The sequence below is a fragment of the Molothrus ater genome, chromosome 6, assembly GCF_012460135.2.
Source record: "Molothrus ater isolate BHLD 08-10-18 breed brown headed cowbird chromosome 6, BPBGC_Mater_1.1, whole genome shotgun sequence".
NCBI lineage: Eukaryota > Metazoa > Chordata > Aves > Passeriformes > Icteridae > Molothrus > Molothrus ater.
The window spans coordinates 33,351,496-33,369,965 of NC_050483.2; the positions used below are offsets into that span (position 1 = coordinate 33,351,496).

General features: G+C 37.4%; 1 protein-coding gene across 3 annotated transcripts; it reads left to right on the plus strand.

Annotated features, from left to right (window-relative positions):
• Positions 1–655: 655 nt before the first annotated feature.
• Positions 656–17,805, plus strand: ZNF770 (zinc finger protein 770). 3 transcript variants are annotated; one of them, XM_036384626.2, is made up of 2 exons: positions 656–673; positions 13,794–17,805. In XM_036384626.2, exon 2 carries the CDS (start codon positions 13,936–13,938, stop codon positions 16,129–16,131), a length of 2,196 nt encoding a protein of 731 aa, XP_036240519.1. In that variant the 5' UTR covers positions 656–673; positions 13,794–13,935; the 3' UTR covers positions 16,132–17,805. The 3 variants fall into 3 exon arrangements, with proteins under 3 accessions (XP_036240519.1, XP_036240517.1, XP_036240518.1); XM_036384624.1 differs by lacking the exon at positions 656–673 and adding an exon at positions 8,870–9,045; XM_036384625.1 differs by lacking the exon at positions 656–673 and adding an exon at positions 8,870–9,024.
• The last annotated feature ends 665 nt before the right edge of the window (positions 17,806–18,470 follow it).

Below are 18,470 nucleotides of genomic sequence, written 5' to 3' on the forward strand. Positions count from 1 at the left end.
ATGTGTCCTATACTTTACTTGAGTGCATCAAAACAGTATCCTAAGTTTTTTAGTTTCATGCTCTTCCAGGGTTACATATACCTTTAAAATTTGCCAGGTTTTTTCTGAGGCTTAAATGATTTGTAACACCAGGTCGCATCATGCTGTAGATGTGTGGACATATCTAAACATCTTTCCTTTGCATTTCTGTGATTACCCTGCACTGCAGTGTTTTAAAAACAGTGCTGAATGCCATAGTCATACATCACAATTTTCTGCTGTTACTGCATGCATTGCTGGATTTATGATGTCATGCACTGCTGGACCCCTATCAGAAAATGATAGAATTTCAGACCAGGAATGAAACTAAACAGTTTCTATAACTTCTCTTGTTTCATTCTATCATTTTTCTTTTGTTGTTTTTCTTTCTGCTAGGTACTGGCAGGTGGCCTAGAGATCTGTTATTCCTTATGGTGATTAATATAGATAGACTCCTGAACAAAGATCTGAAGTTGTGCTGGGACATTAAAACAAAGATGCTGAAGATATGAATGAAGACATGCCTCAGCAAATATTGAGTGGAACTGAGAGGAATCATATGGTCCACTCAGACAAAAACATAGGATGGTGCAAGACTGTGAAGAGCAGTAAAGCCATTATGAATCGGCCAACATTGACTAGTGCTGATTAGCAGGTAATTACAGCTTTTTTGTTAACCAATCATTCATCTTGAAATTAAGATGTTTGTGACTACTGAGTGAGCATCTTTTTCTCTAACTCATAAACCTGGGTAAAACATAAGAGGTTCTGTGGTCATTGGTTTTCCAAAAAGAGCTACGGCAAGAAATGAGATACATGGAACCATTTTCCTTTCCCTCCAGTTGTCAGCATTCAGTAACAGAAACAAAACCTTCTCTTTGGACTGGTTCTTTGGTTTCTAATATTTTTATATATTGTACTGATCTCTGTCAGGTGACTTTTAGGTCCTGGGATGGTTTACTTTATCTATTCATTGGTGGACCTTCTAGAGGTTATAAAGTCTCATCTTTTTGAAGTTTTTAAGTTTTTACTATACAAAAGATGAGTAGATGTAGAAAAAACCATACCATGTAAGCTCAGAATTATAGGATAGTAAAATTCATTATAGGATGTGGCATGCTTTTGCTGGATCAAAGACAGACCCTACATAGTGAAGCACCTTCAGCTTTTAAATTACTGAAACAAGAGTTTTAATGGAAAGCTACCCTCAGACCACTGAGCCTAGGAAGTTGTTCATAATACTATTTGCTTTCTGAGTTAGGGTTAAAGCAAAAGTTGGAAACTAAAGAATGCATCCGGGTTTTCAGAATAACTGTGCAGTGGTGATCACACTGCAGGGCAAATGAAGTATCAGAGTGAGTTTTGAAGGCAAATGCATCATTTATCCATACTGTTTGACTGTTTAAACCTTTCAGGGTTAGCTGTGGGCAGCACACTCAGTACAACTAGCAAGAAAGTGTCTTCTTCTGGCTAACTCAAGAGTGTACATTAGGTAAAGACATGTCCTGGAAATTCATGCCTAAGCCTAGCAGCTTACTTATGCCATCAGACTGTGTACTGATATCAGATGAATGATGTCAAGCAAAAAAAGTAGTTTGGACTTTGTCCTAGAAAAGACCCAACATACCCACTAGGGCAAGGATAGACAGGGATGGTGAACAGATGAAATTCAGTTTGTCATAAATGGAAACACAACATAACATATAGTAAAAGGCAGACAATCTATGGAAGTAAGGGATGGGACTCTGAAAAATCAGCATTTCCTCTCTCTCCAATAAAAGGGGAAATAGACAGATGTAGGCTGTTATAGTTAAACGTGTTACACTCTCATAACCGTTCTGGAGTAGTCAAGGAGACACAAGTAAATGTGTAGGCTGACATGAGTATCCATAATGCATTTTAATAACTAGAGGACTTGGGGGTGTGTAGAATTTACCAATTTTCTATTTTCTTCTTTTTATTACTCATGTTAAGGTAATTTAAAGCTGAAGTTGGAAGGGTAAAGCACTGTGAGATAGAAAATATCTTTTACCTTAATATCCAATCCTTATGCAAGTAAATATCTAGCCTTAGAAGCCAAAAGTATATTTTTCTCCAAGCTAACTGTATCCTTCCTGCAATATGACTTTAGTTGACATTATGCGCATTTATTAAATTTCAGCATGTTTATTGAGTTATCAAATAATTTGATGATTTGACAATTTGATTTGTCAAGATTCTCTGCAGTGTAGAGAAAACTAATTGTATTGACAGACAGAAGCTTTTGAGAAAGTCAATACAGGGGCACTGGAGTTTAAGAATGGAAAGGATTTCGTAGCTCATCAAATCCAATTTCCTGGTGCTACAGGTGGTCAAGTGTTTCATGTTCTACTGCTGTTGTATTTCTGGAAAAATAAACATACAGCTTTCCTAATTGTCGTACTTCAAGTCTTACGAGTCTTGCTGCTACTTAAGATTCTCAGTTTCCCTCTCTTTTCACCTACCTAGCGATCCATATTGAAAACTGAGGCAAAATATCCATTGCATTTTGAACCATGCATGGTTTATCCTCCATTCAGGGAACAGGGATGTCATTTAATGTTCTTTTAAATTTATGTGGATGAAGAACCTTTTGTTATCTATTTTTTTAAGATTTATGATGTTTGATTTTCAGTAAATCTTATTTCACCACTATACTTCGCATCACTGATGTTTAGCTTTCCTTGCTGACCACTATTTGGTTTAATTAATTCTAATTTCGCTAAATTCACCCTTTCTTTTGAAATCAATAAACCTGAAGACTAACTTCTATTAAACCATCAGCTAATCAAAATGTTATCTGTACGTCATCACTTAAAAGGTTGTTTTTATTACTAGCTATTCTTTAGTGCACATACCACTTCAAAAATCAAATGTAAATCAGTTCTAAAATAGAATCAGCTCTATTTGATTCAGTAATCATTCACTATTGTCTACCAAATCTGGGAATAACTGGTTCTGAATATTCTTATTGACACTTTTCTCCCAGGGAATGACACTGAAACTGATCTGTCCAGCAGTAATTTTGACTATTTTTTTCATAGCTCGTATATTTCTCCTTAACTAAAGCTATGGTCCACAGACCTATAAACAAGTTTAAATGTTAGATCCTATTGTCTTTCAAACCTCCATCAGCTCCAACTACCTTTAATTTTGTCCCTAATGTCTCTAGTGACGGAGACCTCACAACATCTACCTCTTCCAGAGTTTTACCATTTTTAAAGCAAAAAAGTTGAGGATTTTTTCCTCATGTTTAGGGGGAGCACTGGATTTCAGTCTGTGCCTCCTGCTCTTGCAGTGGCAACCACTGAGAGGAGTCCAGCTCCAGTTTCTTCCCTCCCTGCCTCCCACTTCAAAATGTATTTAAACACATTTATAAGATCCCTGCTAAGTCTTTTCTTTCTGAGGCTAAACAGCCACAGCTCTTTGAGTTTCTCCTTACAGAGCAGATGCTACTTAATCATCTTAGTGCCTTTTTGCTGGACTCATTCCAGTATTTCCAGCTCTACCTTCTACTAGGAAGGCCAGCAGTGGGCACAGTACTGAGCACATGTTTTGTTTTCTCCATATCTGTTTTTGTTTATGTTAATTTTACTAATTCCATGAAAGGAATTAATTTCCATTTAATGAAAGGTCATTTTTAGCTCTTGCATGCATACATATACCTTGGAATTATATTGCACAATTATGTTTCAGTGATGTAAGGAATACTTTATCACTCAGTGTCCACCTAAGCTAGCAAATGGCACTGGATGTGCAAAGTCAGAAACTCGAAACTCACACATTAGACACAGCATGTGTAATTTTATATTGCATTTTAATTTTTCACTTCTATATCATCAGAAATTTCTTTTAAAATGAAACAAATGAATCTACAGGAAGGAGGTGAAGAGAAGGGGAACTTTCTATGGAGTATGTCAATCTGTAGATTAATTAATACATTGATTCCATTTGAGAGGCTGAATGTACCTGTCTTCCCACTGAGATACCCACTGTGCAATCAGTGGTAATTTAAAAATCAATTGCTCTTCTGTAGTAATTAGGTTTGTCCATTTAAACAGATAAAATTGATAGAGCCTGCAACTAATTTCAAAGCAGGGATTCTTAAGGGATTGAAGAGATTAAGAGCTGTGAGCCAGCAATTTGTGGGTTTTTCACTCAACAAATGAACATCTACATACACTGATTTGTGTATAAGTTTCAAGTACATTATACCAGATAAGAAAATTATTTTGAAATATACTGCTAAACAAAGCATAATATATTGCTAGACAAAGCAAAAAAGTTAATGAAAGTGATTCTTAAAGGCATTGAAATGTAATTAATCTTACATCTCATAGAATTAAGTGTTAATGTGTTGTCTTTAAAATTTCGTCATATTCTCTGGAAATTTCTCTTTCTTTTCCCTATGTTTTTGTAAGTCTGGCTGAATAACTTTTACTCTTCTCAAAAATTTCATTACAAGTTGTTTTCTGTTTTGAGCATACAGACAGAATTTATGGAGCTCTTGACACAGAGTGCTTAATCAAATACAATATGATACTTGCATGTGTAGAATACATATTTCTGAGATTCATTAAACAACTATCTTCCCTCAAGGCAATTCATTGTTATGCACCAGAGGGCTTTAAGATGGACTATTTAGGGAAAAAAAAAAAGGCAGAAAATAGGGCAAGAGAAAAAGGAAGAAACCTAAGACTAACATTAAATGCATATTCACAGTTTTAAAAGCCTTTGCAATTTACTGCAGCCCCGAGGTGGCATTAATTGACACATTAGCAAGTTATATACTGTGTTATGTGTCTATTTAGCCTATAACACAATAAAAATAACACCAGGGGAATCGCTGTAACACATTGCATATACAGCTTGTGTTTAAAGTAGGGAATACCTTACAAAAGCAGACAAGAGCAGATTAATGATAATGTGTTGCAGTTAACTCACAGACTGTCCCTGCAACTCATGCAATTGAATTGCCAACTGTCAGCTTGCAGAGGCATCTTCACAATATTTTAAGGCAAAATATTATGCTTCCTAAAAATTAATGGGAACAGAAATTTATTTGAATGAGATCTGGCTTTCCATATCAATAGACTACAGCATATACCCACAAAAAGACTAATCACTCATTTTATGTTAAAATTGAGACTGAGATGTTAATACCTACTCTAGATAGTGTGCCTTCTACAAGAAGTGGAGCAATATGCATTTAGAATAATAATGTAAAGAATTACATAACTTATGTTCTTGTGTAAAATTTTCTTTCACGAATGAAGGAACACAGCATTTCAGGATCTTGAAATTCAGCACTAGCCAGTGAAACTATTCTATTGCACAATTTTTATTTAAGGAAAGTTTAGGAATTATTTTTTCATTTATTTTTTACATTTCCTTTTCTTTGAAAGAGAAAAAGAAAACACTTAAAAAGTATCTTGCACATAACAATATAGCTATCACCAGAGCTAATTCTGTAAAACCTCTCAAGGGCCAAGTTAGATAACAATCATGCAGATTGTTTCAATATGCTCCTGGTTTATTATCTGTTAAATGTAACCTTATTTAGATAAGTAAAACAAGGATAATATATGTATACAAAAGCATGCACATCCTGAATATTCTGCATATTCTCAACATGTAGAAAACTGCTACAAATGTTAATATTAGTGTGCAGTAAGAATGAATAACATCTGGGTGTGGAAGCATCAGAAAGAAAAACCAGCTGGAGAATAGTTACAAGAATGGTGTGTACCACAGCACCTCGATTAACAGGTCATCAAGATCCCAGCACATATCTACCTACAGCTTGGAAGCACACAAGATGAGGCAAAGGGCAGCGAGTAAATCCCAATGACTTGCTGAAGTGGGACAGGATTGTGAAAATAAGTGTGGTCAGGTTACAAAAAGACATCCACAACCAAGATGTGGGAAGAAGGCATAAGTGAATAGTTGAAATCATTTTAGATTTAAAATAAATCCACTTTCCACTCCTAGGAGGTCTTGCATTGTTGCTACAATGTTGCAACACGACTTCCTACAAACCCTGCCTATTTTTTCTTTGGCATCATAAAACCATATAATTGACTCCATGTGTTTGCAGTGTTTTCCACAAAAACATATTGAATTAATTCACCTGTTTTGTTATAACTGGGCTAGGACTGAATTTAGTATTTTTTGATTCTACTTTCTGGTAACTTCTAGAACTACACAAGAAGATTCTCAGCTGGTATTCATTGCAACAGCTTTGTTAAAATCAAGAGAGCTACAACAATCTACACCAGCTGTGGGTCTGCTATACTAGCTTGTTACCAGGCAGATGCAGAACTCAGCTGCTTGTGTACTTGCTTCAGACCAGACCAGGGTTTCATGAGCAGGCTCCTAAGGCTGGATACACTTTAAAATAAAATAGATGCTTTAAAAAGAAAAATATATATATTCAGGTGATCTGCAGTTATAAAACGATGACTAATATTTCTGAATAGCTTTATGAGATGCACATGGCAATTATTATGCACTTTTTATAGCTAGGCCATGGACATGTAGAAGCCTAAGTGACTTCCCTGTGGCCAAATAGCGTTTCCAAGCCTTCAGCTCTCGGCTGTCCCAATCCCCATTTTAACCACAAGGCTTGGCTCCCTTTCAGGGAGTAACTGGTTAATATGTATGCTACTAAAGCAACAAGCAACACTAACTAAGCTGTTTGCTTGAGCATTTCAGCTTAAATGGAAATAAATTTTGTTCTGTAGTGTTACAATTTGGCTCGTGTGTTGTAAATTAGGTCAGATGTTATTTATACCACTGGTGATGAGAATAATTTGATTTTTAATGTTGCTAAGCTAAGAAGTAGTGATTGTTCTACAGAATTCGTTCCTAGGTATCACAAAAGGACATTTCTAGGTATCTCAAGAACGGCTCTTCACAGACACCAAGGCCTGCAAAAATTATCCTTAGGCTAGTAAATGCTGCCAACTTCTCTTTCAATAATGTATACAACATTCATGAGTAAACAATTCCTTTTTTATATATACAGCAGTTGTTTGGAGTTTCCTCAGCACAGATGATTTCTACTTGAATTCCCAGTAGGACTGGGAGAGAGGGCTTAACACCCAGAGCACAAAGACAATTTAAATTACCACAGCCTTTTTAAAACTTTACTAATTTATATCTTTGATATTTTGTTTGTTTTGCCCTCTTCTGTTCCTCCTGCTAAGAGTCAGATCCATTGTACCAAGATGGAGTCTCAGTAAAAGGACAGCTGAAAAAAGATGAGTGAGCTGGCAGTCATGTTTTTCTAAGAAATTAATGCTGCACGTGCAAATAATTTTAATTTCAGTCTGCATGAACAAAAGAAAATAAGCAAAGCTCTTAGGAAAATGCATCTGTATGAAAAAATTAAACCTCTTATAAGCTTTATCACAGGGAATGACTTATTTTGTCTTCAGTATTGCAATTTCACTCACAAGATAGTCAAATCAATCATCAGTGTTTAAAAAGGTGGGGGCTGGTGAGCTGTCCCTTTTTTAAAGGAAAAAAGAAAGCAGAGAAGACATCTGCTGGTCCTCTGTAAGTCCTGGGATATGGCAGATACCTTAAAAATAACAAATTACAAAAAATAGAAAAAATCTGCAATATGTCTTTTTGTGCTTTTGATAAAGAGTTTGGGATTTAACTAATAGAGTTCATATTGAGCTGTAAATGCAGGTGGCTAAGTCAAAAGTCTCGTGACTAGAAATTCTCTGTCCCAATGGGGACAACGTAACCAGCTTCATCCATGTCCTTGTGTTTTATTAACAGACATTTATGATTAATCTCTTACACTTTGCTGTGTCATTTGCATGTTCTTTTATGAGGCAGAATCACAGAAAGGAGTGATTTGATTTGGCAGGGACCAAACCCAGGTTATCTAATCTAACCCCTTGCTGTAGATACAGACATCTTTCACTAGACCGTGTTGCTTAAAGCCCATTCACCCTGGCCTTGAGCACTTCAGGGATGGGGCATCCACAGCTTCTGGGCAACCTTTTCCAGTGCCTCACCACCCTTATTTGTGCAACATTTATTCTTTATGTCCAATCTAAATCTATCCTCTCACAGTTTAAAATGTTTGTTCCTTGTCCTGTCACTATGCGCCTTGGAAAGTCTTATAAGCCTCCTTTAAGCACAGGAGGGCAGCAGTAGGGTTTCCCCAGAGCCTTCTCTCTTCCTGAAAAACCGCAACTCTCTCAGTGTGTCTTCATAGGAGAGGTGCTCCAGCCCCTTCTTGTGGCCTCTTCTGGACTTGCTCCAGCAGGTCCTGGGCTGGGGAACCCTGAACTGGATGCAAGCCCCACCTGTAAATGGTTTCTGTCCTTTTCTGTATGCCTTCAGCCCTTTGCTGGCCATTCCTCTGAGGTAACCTCAGCTGGGCTGTGGCCACCGAGGGAGATCTGACCACTGCTGGGCCGGCGTCCATCCCTCAGCCACCAGCTCCTGCCTTTGTTGGCTCCCACTCTCCTGCAGAGAAGCCAAACCGGTCACGTTTGTGTGCACGCGTAATTGGAGGCGTTTTTAGAATTCCCGGGCAAGCGTCTCTTCTCTCCTTCCCTTCCTGGTACCATTTCCTGGCCTTTAAAGCCAGTTGGCTTGGCCTTGGGTGCGTTTAACACATAGTAAGAGTATAACTGCCATCGTGCTTTTCTTGCAACCCTGCAACCACTGGGCATTGGTTATGTGCTTTTGGGTGGCTGCAGTAGAAAATGTGTCTCGTTCGTACGGAACAACGTGCCACACCAATTAAAAATTCATCAGCAGGGCCGGGGGCATGCTCTGCCTGGGCATAAATGACATAAATAAAGCCTCCCCCGCCCCTGGTCCCGGCCGCGGCCCAGCGGCGGGCGGGGCCGGATTGCGGGAGGAACGGAAAGCACCGGCCCGGGTTTCCCGCTGTCCCGGTGCCATCCGGGGGGAAGAGTTTACGCGGCAGCAATCCCGGGAGAGATGAGGAAGGTGGAGGTGCGGTAGCTGCTTCTCCAGGTCGCTCCCTTCTTCGCCCTCGGTCGCTGCCCCTTCCCTGGGCCGTGCGCGGTCCCGAGCTCCGGGGGCACCGCGGGGCCAGGGCCGGGCCGGGGGGGCTCTCCTTGCGCGAGGGGAGGCGCGGCTGGGCCGGGCGGCCGCGGGCCCAGCAGGGACCCGCTGTACGAGAGCCGGCCCCGGGCGGGGTGCTGCGGATGTGTGCGTATAGGGGTGTGTGTGTGTGTGTGTGTGTGTGTGCGTGCGCGTATAGGGGTGTGTGTGTGTGTGTGTGTGTGCATGTGCGTATAGGGGGGTGTGTATGTGTGTGTGTCCGCGTGTCCGCAAGGGCCCCCTCGACACCTGCTCTTAGGTTTCTAACTGGATTTACGTGAGTCCTGTTGGGGGGGTGTTGGTGACACGCAGGGGTCTCAGGCCCCTGAAGCAGAACGTACGTCTGTTCTTAAACCAGCCCTTAAACCTTCACCACCACACATCTTTTGGTTGGCTTCAGGGAGTATATCGGACAGTTACAAGGAAAAAAGGCGAGAATAAAGGGTGTTAACTTTGAGGAGCCATAATGCCTGTTGTTGATTTCTGTGTAAGTGGCGAGTTAAGGTTCCATTTCTGATGTGATTTGTCCTCCCATTGTAGCAATCTAAACTTTTCTCTCGGGAGAGCTGGTGAGGAAATCCAGCGGGGAAAAATATTTGTCTTGGTGCTCAGGTTCCTCTCTCTGGCATGCTGTTTCATAAATCACTTTCTTTTTGAGTCATTACTGTTATCTGAGGCACCTTATGTTTCTTCACATATCTATTATTATAATTTGTTTTCTTATATAATTGTTTCTGGGAGGTTATAAGCATTAGCGTGCCTCAAGGATTTGAAGATATACTAATAATAATGCAGAAGAATCCTCCCTGGAAAATTTTGAAATATATTGAATTTTCAATTCCTAAATGTGTTGTTTTGAATTACAATAAGGAGTCACCAAAAAACAATACAAGAATATATTCTCTTATGTAGGGTCAGCTGTATTGGTGTGGGAATTTGAGAAGTGTTCATACAACCTGCTTTGGAGACCTCCAGTGTAGTCAGAGCAATCTCCCATAGAACTTATTTGTATGCTCATTAAGAAACACTTTGCAGCTGTAAGGACAATAATGTACTTGAATTCTTTTTACAGTAATTTGAAGCCATTTTCATTCACAACAATAAGTGGTTTGGGGAACAGCTTATTTCTGTTTCCCTTAAAAGTGATTCTTCTGCTTTGTCTTGCAGGGGGTGTGTGTGTTATTTTTTTTAATTGTGTCTCCTCTTTTTTAGCCTAAATGTTCCCAGTTACTTTAATCTTTTCTTGTATATTTTGCATTTAAGCTCAGATCATTCTTGATCCTCTTCTCTGAATTCATTCATTCTGATCAATTCATATGTTTGACTCAATTCAAAGGGCAGTATTCAAAACTGGATAGACTACTCTAGCTGAATTCTAAACAGTAGTAAGTAAGAAGGAAGATTTATGTCCTCTCAAAGCTTTACATCTGTTCACTCATCCTGGTATGGATGGTAGCCTTTGGCATATTCACCTTCTGTTCCAACTTAGACTCTAGGTCTTTTCTGCACTAGGGGATTATTCTGTCCTAAATTGTAGATCTTGCTGTTCTTATTTAAGTACCCTCTTCCTGATTGGTTGTTTCCTTTTTTATTGGAGCTTTTTAAAACAACAACAAAACAAACAAACACTACAATGCAAACTTTTCTGATTAGCAAAGACTGGATTTGAATTCAGAATTTTCTTCCATCGTTGTTTTGTTTTGTTGCAGCTTGCTGCCATCTGTAATATTAAGGAAACAGTTAATTATTAAACAATACTACTTAGCAGAGTCCTCTCTGAACTTTCAGTGGCCCGTGTAACTCCTTGGTTCTATTTTTCTGCATGACCTTGCAGCTAAGATGAAAAATAGAGACAGCGTAATATTAAATTGGAGCTTTGCCAGAAACTAAATCCTTATCACATAGTGAGGTATGTTTTCTAACTCTAATTAGGACTAGCCTGTGTACTTTCAAGGCTAGCAGGAAGCAATATTCCAAGCTTGTCTTTTGCTCTGTGATCTTCAGCAGCAGCATGTTTATTCCTTAGATGTCCAAGGCACAGAGCACCTTGAAATAGATGTGGAGATGCCTGTCCTTAGTAAATAGGATTTGAAAATATATTTGGGCCACACAGTAATGCTCTGTCTTGGCTCCTTTCTCCTCCCCTTGTATCCCCTTGGTTTAGCTTATCTGAGCCTTCAGTCTTTCACAGGGCAAGAAGATCACAGCAAGAAGCTCTACTCTGCTTTTGACACCTTGTACTACAGAGCATTTTCCTCATTCACCAGATAGAATCTTAAAAAATTTATAAGCTAAATACAAAATCCCTTGTGTAATATGCCACAGCTGTCTCTTACTTCGGACTTCTTTTCTTTGCATGTCACCGTAGTGTTTGAGCATCTTCCTGATGTGTAAATTAGATCTGCATGACAGAACGTTAACTGAAATACATCACTCTTTACAGTTCTTCCTCAGGAGATTTTCTTTCCCTGCTAATGGAGGCTGCCTTGAGCTGCACAGAAATTCAGCATGGTAGAGGATCTTTTCTCCTTTTCTCAGCCCGCCTGTCTTTAGCTTCATGGTAGCACCAGCTAGAAAGCATTTGGTGTCACACACTTCTCTCTCTAAACTCCCAGCATCCACATGATGTGACAACTGGGAGGAAAAGGGGCTCTCCTAAAAGTGTTGTGTTTTCTTTCATCTTCAAAAGGAGACTGAAACTGAGTGGCTGTTAAAATTCTACAGGAAAAGGGAATTGGAAAGGAAAAGTTGACTTTCTCAACTGCTTTATCTACCCTGAACTGTTTCAGTGAGATTAAGAAACTCCTCAGTGTAGTGACAATCACATCTTAGGCAAACATCCAAATGTTCCTTATTAAGGCCCACAATTACATAGGAACATATCTGTCAGGGATGGAACAATTCTACCTCATTACCAGGTTTTCTTTCCATTAAGCTTAAGAAAAATCTTGATTTGCCAGATATTTTCAGTCTTAGTGTATGTTTCTTGAATCTTGAACCAAGTTGTAACTTGCTTTAAAATGCAGTAGGCTTTTATTCTTTGCAATTACTTTGAATAGACACTTTGGATATTTGTGATTTTTTAAAAATAAGGACATTATCTATTTGTGAAGTGTTTTGGAGACAGTGAAATTAATTTTTTATTCTGCTGGTATGTTGAATGAATATTCAACTTGTAATAACTTTGAGATACACAAGACATTTCTACTAACTATAATTTGTGATAGTTTGATATTACAACTCAAGTGTTAACTGTTATGCTCTTGCTTTAAAGTTTGCTCCCTTCATCCCTTTTCTTTTATATTGGTAATATCATAGAGGGTTTTTTATTCTGTTTGTACTATGCTTGTGGACTGGAATATGTAATCTTTCTTAGATGCTTCAATTTAGGAATGAAATGACCAACTGTAATTGGTCCAGAGATGATTAAAACCACCTTTTTTTGTTTGTTTGTTTTTTGTGAACCTAAAAGCAATACTTAGAAAACCCCAGAATTTTCCTAGTTTTAAAACAAAGGGGGAGAAAGCAGACTTTGAATACATAAAGTGGTGGTAGAGAACACTGACAATAACTTTGTAGTAAAGAAAGGCTCAGCTGGGTGCAAGGAAAAGCTTCATGAGGAGGTGAAACTTCGAAGCAGGAGCCCTGCTGAGGTTAAGGAACCTCCCTCAGTGGAAGTTTTTAAGACCACTTTGGAGGCTATGGAGACATGGGTTGGCCTCACAGTGGAAGGTTTGGTTGAGGTACTTTCTAGCTATTCCTATGAATATTTTCATAACTTTTCATGCACTCAGGAACTTACAAACAAGAAAAAATAATTTGCAAGTCATTGAGCTGAGGCACAGTAGCGTGCCCAACTGTGTTCTGTGTTGAAAATTCAAAGAAAATTAGAACTATGTCACTATTTTGGGTTAGACTAAAACAATAATTATGATGAATTATGATAACTACCTTCGTATTCATGATGACTTCACAGTATATGCATGGTTAGGTATCACAACCCTGATATTCTAGCTTTATGGTGAGACAGCAAACATAGCCTGTGTTTTTTCCATGTTCTGGGAGTTGTCTTAGTTATGGTTATAGTTTGTGGCTCGTGTGTTGCTTTTGCTGACTGGCTCCAGCATTTGCCATTGTGAGAGAAATCAAAATTGATTATACTGCTGGATACGTTGATAAGATACAGAAACATGAACAGTAAATTTAACAATATATTGAAGCTAACTGTTTTTCTTTTCACTAACAGTGCATTCATTTAATGTATTTCTGAAGTGAAAGAAATCTTAGTTCTTCTCTTTTTCTCTCATCTTCATAAATATTATACTTGGGAGTTAGAATTACTGCTGCAGAGAAGACATTTATTACAATAAGTTCTTGAATTTTTTTAATTAATGTAGTTGAACTGTGTATTATTTGGAAGAACAGATGCATTTATAGCACAGATGACTTAAAATTGTTTTTCTTCTGGAAAGTAATCTAGTTTTTCTGTATCACATAGCAACTAGTGATTACTCTCTTACAAGGAAAGTATTTTAAGCTAAATTAAATCAAGAGTGTGCTAATCTAGATACTTTTGGTATCTTATGTAGAAAACAAGAGACAAACTTAGGCAATTATGCATTAATATAGGCTAAATAATACTCTTTTTCTTATTTTAGGAACCAGTGGGATTTAAGAATCTCTCTCCTAAGAAAATTTGCTGCTTCTACGGTTTTCCATCTTAGTGTGCACTTGATAATTTCACTTGAAATACCTATCTGAAGAAATTAAGAGTAGGCGAGGTGTAATTACCATTTAAAAATGTTAAAAACTCAGCATTGTGTAGCAGCTGTCAAGATACCCAAGAAAAAGCCATATATTTGTGACATGTGCTATAAACAGTTTGAAACCCCATCAAAATTAGCTAGGCATTACCTCATACATACTGGTCAAAAGCCATTTGAATGTCATGTATGCAATAAAACGTTCAGGCAGTTAGTCCACCTGGAGAGGCATCAGTTAACCCATAATCTGCCTTTTAAGTGTATTGTTTGTTATAGAAACTTCAAAAATGTAATCACTTTCTTAAAGCATCAGCAGCTTCATAATGAAAATTATGAGAATGATACAAAGCAAACAGAAAACTATGTGAATTCTGAGCAAGACAGGGTCACTTGTGGCATATTTCATTGTTCTGTGTGCTGGAAACCCTTTGCAACTGAAGAGAGGTGGATGCTGCATCAGTGTCTCAAGTCAGATCATCTACATGGTGCCAGAAGGAGAAAGAAGAAAACTCACACTTGTGAATCATGTAACAAGACGTTTCCATCCAGATCCAAGCTAGAAAGGCACTTCCTTATTCACACTGGCCAAAAACCTTTTAAGTGTTCTTCATGTGGCAAATCTTTCAGACAGTCAACACATTTGAAAATTCATCAGCTCACACACACAGAAGAAAGGCCTTTTCAGTGCTGTTTTTGTCAGAAGGGATTTAAAATACAGAGCAAACTCATGAAGCATAAACAGCTCCATGCCAGAAATAAGACTTTCCCCAATATTGTATGTAAAGCAAAGACTCTTAAATATCCCAGACCACACAACGTGTTGGAAGGAAAATGGGATAGTTTTGAGAATGCTGATACACACAAGTCACAGGAGAACGACCCACATGATGTGCACTCAATTTATATTGTACCCTTTCAGTGCCCAGTATGTGACCAGTGTTTTGAAACAGAGCATTTTCTAAAGGTACACAAATGTTGTTATCCAAAAGAAAGCAGAAGTTCAAATAATGGTACAACAGCACGCAGACATGCAGTCAACAGGAAAAATAAGAGCCTGATGAAACTGAAGCATACTGGAGGAAAGGCAACAGATTTTTCTCTGACTAACAGAAAAAAATTTAAATCAGGTCACATTGGAAGTCCTGACCTGGTTACAGCTAGGGATCAGCGCTGTGATCAGCATGTGTCCACTAAACCTTCCAAGGAGCGCCGGAGCCGGCGTGACGTGCACAAGTCAGTTTGCAGTCGGATGAAAAGAACGTTTGCTGTGCCGTTACCTTGGCAAGAGTACCCACAGCCTCCTGACGTGGGCAGGAATTTAAAAGATGTGCTTCCTGGTGAAAGCATGTTAAATGTTGGTGATTCACTGGATAATAAAGATGATGCTTTTTATGGTTCATCAAATGATAGTTTTTTTGATAATCCAGAAGTACTTCACTCTACTTTTTCATCTTCTGCAAAAAATACACATAACAGACACAAAGTGTGTAAATGTGACAGATGTGAAAAAATTTTTCCATCTTCATCCAAACTTCAAAGACATTATCTTATACACACGGGACAGAAGCCCTTTGGCTGTAATGTTTGTGGGAAGGCATTTAGACAGTCAGCTCACTTAAAAAGACATCAGCTCACCCATACTGAAAAGAGAGCCTGTAAAAGCCCCGTTTGCCAGGTAGAATTTGTAAACCTGAACAAACTTTTCAACCACCAGGGAGATCACACTGAATTTATGTCTTCTCAGCCTGTGGGTTATTCAGGTTACTCTCAAGCACCTTCACAGCCATCTGGCTTTGAAGAATTTGAGCTGATTCAGTCAAACCAAGCAGCTGAAATCAAAGTTGAAATTGAGTCGGGGGATTTTGTTCTTGACACCAGCAGTAGAAACCCACAGCCGTATTTGTGCAGTAAATTGTTGGAAACAAAGCAAAGCTGTTACAGCTCTTGGCATGGTTTTTCTGAAAGTAGTGAAAAAAGTGAAGCTGTTAACAAATTATATCAATGCAGTATCTGCTTTAAAACTTTTAAGTCTCCTTCTAAGCTTGAAAGACATCACCTAATGCATGCTGGACAGAAGCCATTTGAATGTTTAGTTTGTGGAAAAAAATTCAGACAGGCCCCACATTTGAAAAGACATCACCTTATTCACTTTAAAGAGAGCTTAAAGCTTAGTTCCACTGAGGAACAAGCAGAGAATGTATTAGTTTTATCAAAACAGGATAATGTCCTATGAAATAATTTTTAAATTTTTTGGTTGCATAATTATAAAATATTTATATTAGGCCAAACAATTAACTGAAGGGGATTATATTTTCTATTACAGAGATGACCTGGTGAAGTTAATTAGCTGTCTAAAGAACTCTCTACCTAATATAGTTTGTGAGATACTAATGTTGAGATGTTATTTTAAAATGCAACAAACCCACACGCTCTTTGCATTCCCTTTGGCTAGATTAAATTTATAAATACACATTCATGTTGTATCAGTAGTGTTGCAGTAATCTACGATGTTCCATGAATAAGATAATTATCACTAAACAGAAAATACTATATGGGAAAATGTAACACTTTTAAACTATCAGTAAAGTAAAGACAAAAAGGTAATTTTGAGAATATGAAAAAAAGGTCGTTTTACTTTCTTCTGGCTCCCCATATGTTCCAAGCAAAGGATTATTGCTGTATTTATCCCATATTAAAAAATAAAAAGGTTAGTTTTAGATAAAAGAGAGTAGAAAAAATAGAAAAATGGGAGAAAATTCAGTGAGAAGAATGTTGATGTGGTGTTATAGAAGATTCTATTTCTTATAGGATAGAAAAAAAACCTGCTTTGTTATTAAACTTAATGTGCCTGGAGACCTATACATGAGGAATTAGATAATTTCCCTTTTTATATAAAATACAAGGAGTTAATGCTATAATATTAGGATTTATAATCAATTTATTCATTTCACCACTTCATTAACTCTACTTCCTTGTAAATCCCTTGCCTTCTCTAGCATTTTTGGCCAATTTATGCTTTACTGAACTATTTTTCTGTAAGAAAAGAAGACAAGAAATTATCATTAAGGTTAAAAATGGGCTTACTCTCTGTTCGGTCTCCTTCTAGCATACAAAGTGAACCAGTAAAAGAAATGTTCTCTAAGATGTGATAATAACTCAGATGAGCAGTTTTGTCAGGAAGTCATGTTCTCATTACATTAAATATAAGAGACTGAAAATTACTTTTAGCTGAAATTAAGTAATTCTGATTTTGTATTAATAGAATCTGTTTTACTTTCTGGTAACTTTCTATTAATAGAATAGTTTTACTTTCTGGTAACTCGATGGTTTTGTCCATTGTGCCAGTGGGGCTGGCTGGAAGTACAAGTACAGTGGAGCTCATACATCACAAACAAGAATGAAGTTTGTTTCTTCTTTTTTGTCCTCTGAAAAACTACCTTTAAGGATACTTCCTTTGTTATGCAACTTTGAATATCTGAATCCTGAAGTTCTTATTCCTGTTTCTAAATTAACATACCTGTAAGATACATGACAATTTTTTTAGTATTTAAATAGAACCATATTTATTTAAGTAATTTTTTTTTATTTTATTTTTGAAATGGCCTGAATGTTGTGGTTCTTGGTGAATATGAAGGGTAAAAGGAGTTTTATGTTCATACATGTTATTTTCCATTTTCAGTGAGAATAAAACCAGGAAAAATACTTGGAAACAGTCTGTAGTTACTCTGCCTTTTGTATGACAGACAAATTCAGTATGTTAATGATGACGATAGTTATATATTGAGATTTTTTTCTCCTTGTGTGAATTGTTTCATATTGAAAGACAAAATGCTGTATAAAATATTTTGAAAGCATATTGTAGCGCTCTTTTAAAATACTGGTAATAAACTATTTTATTTATATTGTACTTTCAGAGTGTGCTTTATGTGCAAACCAGAGTTTTGAAACTACCAAACATTCATTATGCAGAAAAGACTGCACATCAAAATAACTTTATATGATAGAACAATAGGTGTCATTTCAGATATTTTTTGTTATAAATATGTTTAAAGATAATAACATCTTTCTTCTGGAGTTACAGTCATTTAAAAATGCTATGAGAGTAATGTTTAGAGAACACAAAACTTTAATGTTTTGAAAATACCAATTTAAGTAAAATGAAGGGAAAGTAATACAAAAATATTTTGAGGGATGAATAGACATTTGCAGGAAGTGTTACTGTCTGATGAATTTGAAAAGTAATGAAATCTTTGGGCTTGGATTTCAGAGCTACAATGTCTATCTGGCTCTCCATCCCTTCATAAAAAGTTTTGTGTCAGTGTAAATTCATTATTTTATGGGGATTATTCCATAAACAACCTAGAAAGGGGTTAAATGGTTCTAAGATTCAGGAAAGAAAAAACCCAAGGTTGGAATCCTGTGTGTCTTGCAGTTAACAGATTCTTCAAGTATCTTTGAGAATTTGAACTAGAACAGTTCTCTCCGTGTTCACAGTAACACTTCTTGTTGATTAGTAGGTCAGTCATTTTCCATAATGCTTCGAGGCAAGTTCAAGCCATCACTCTTTAAATA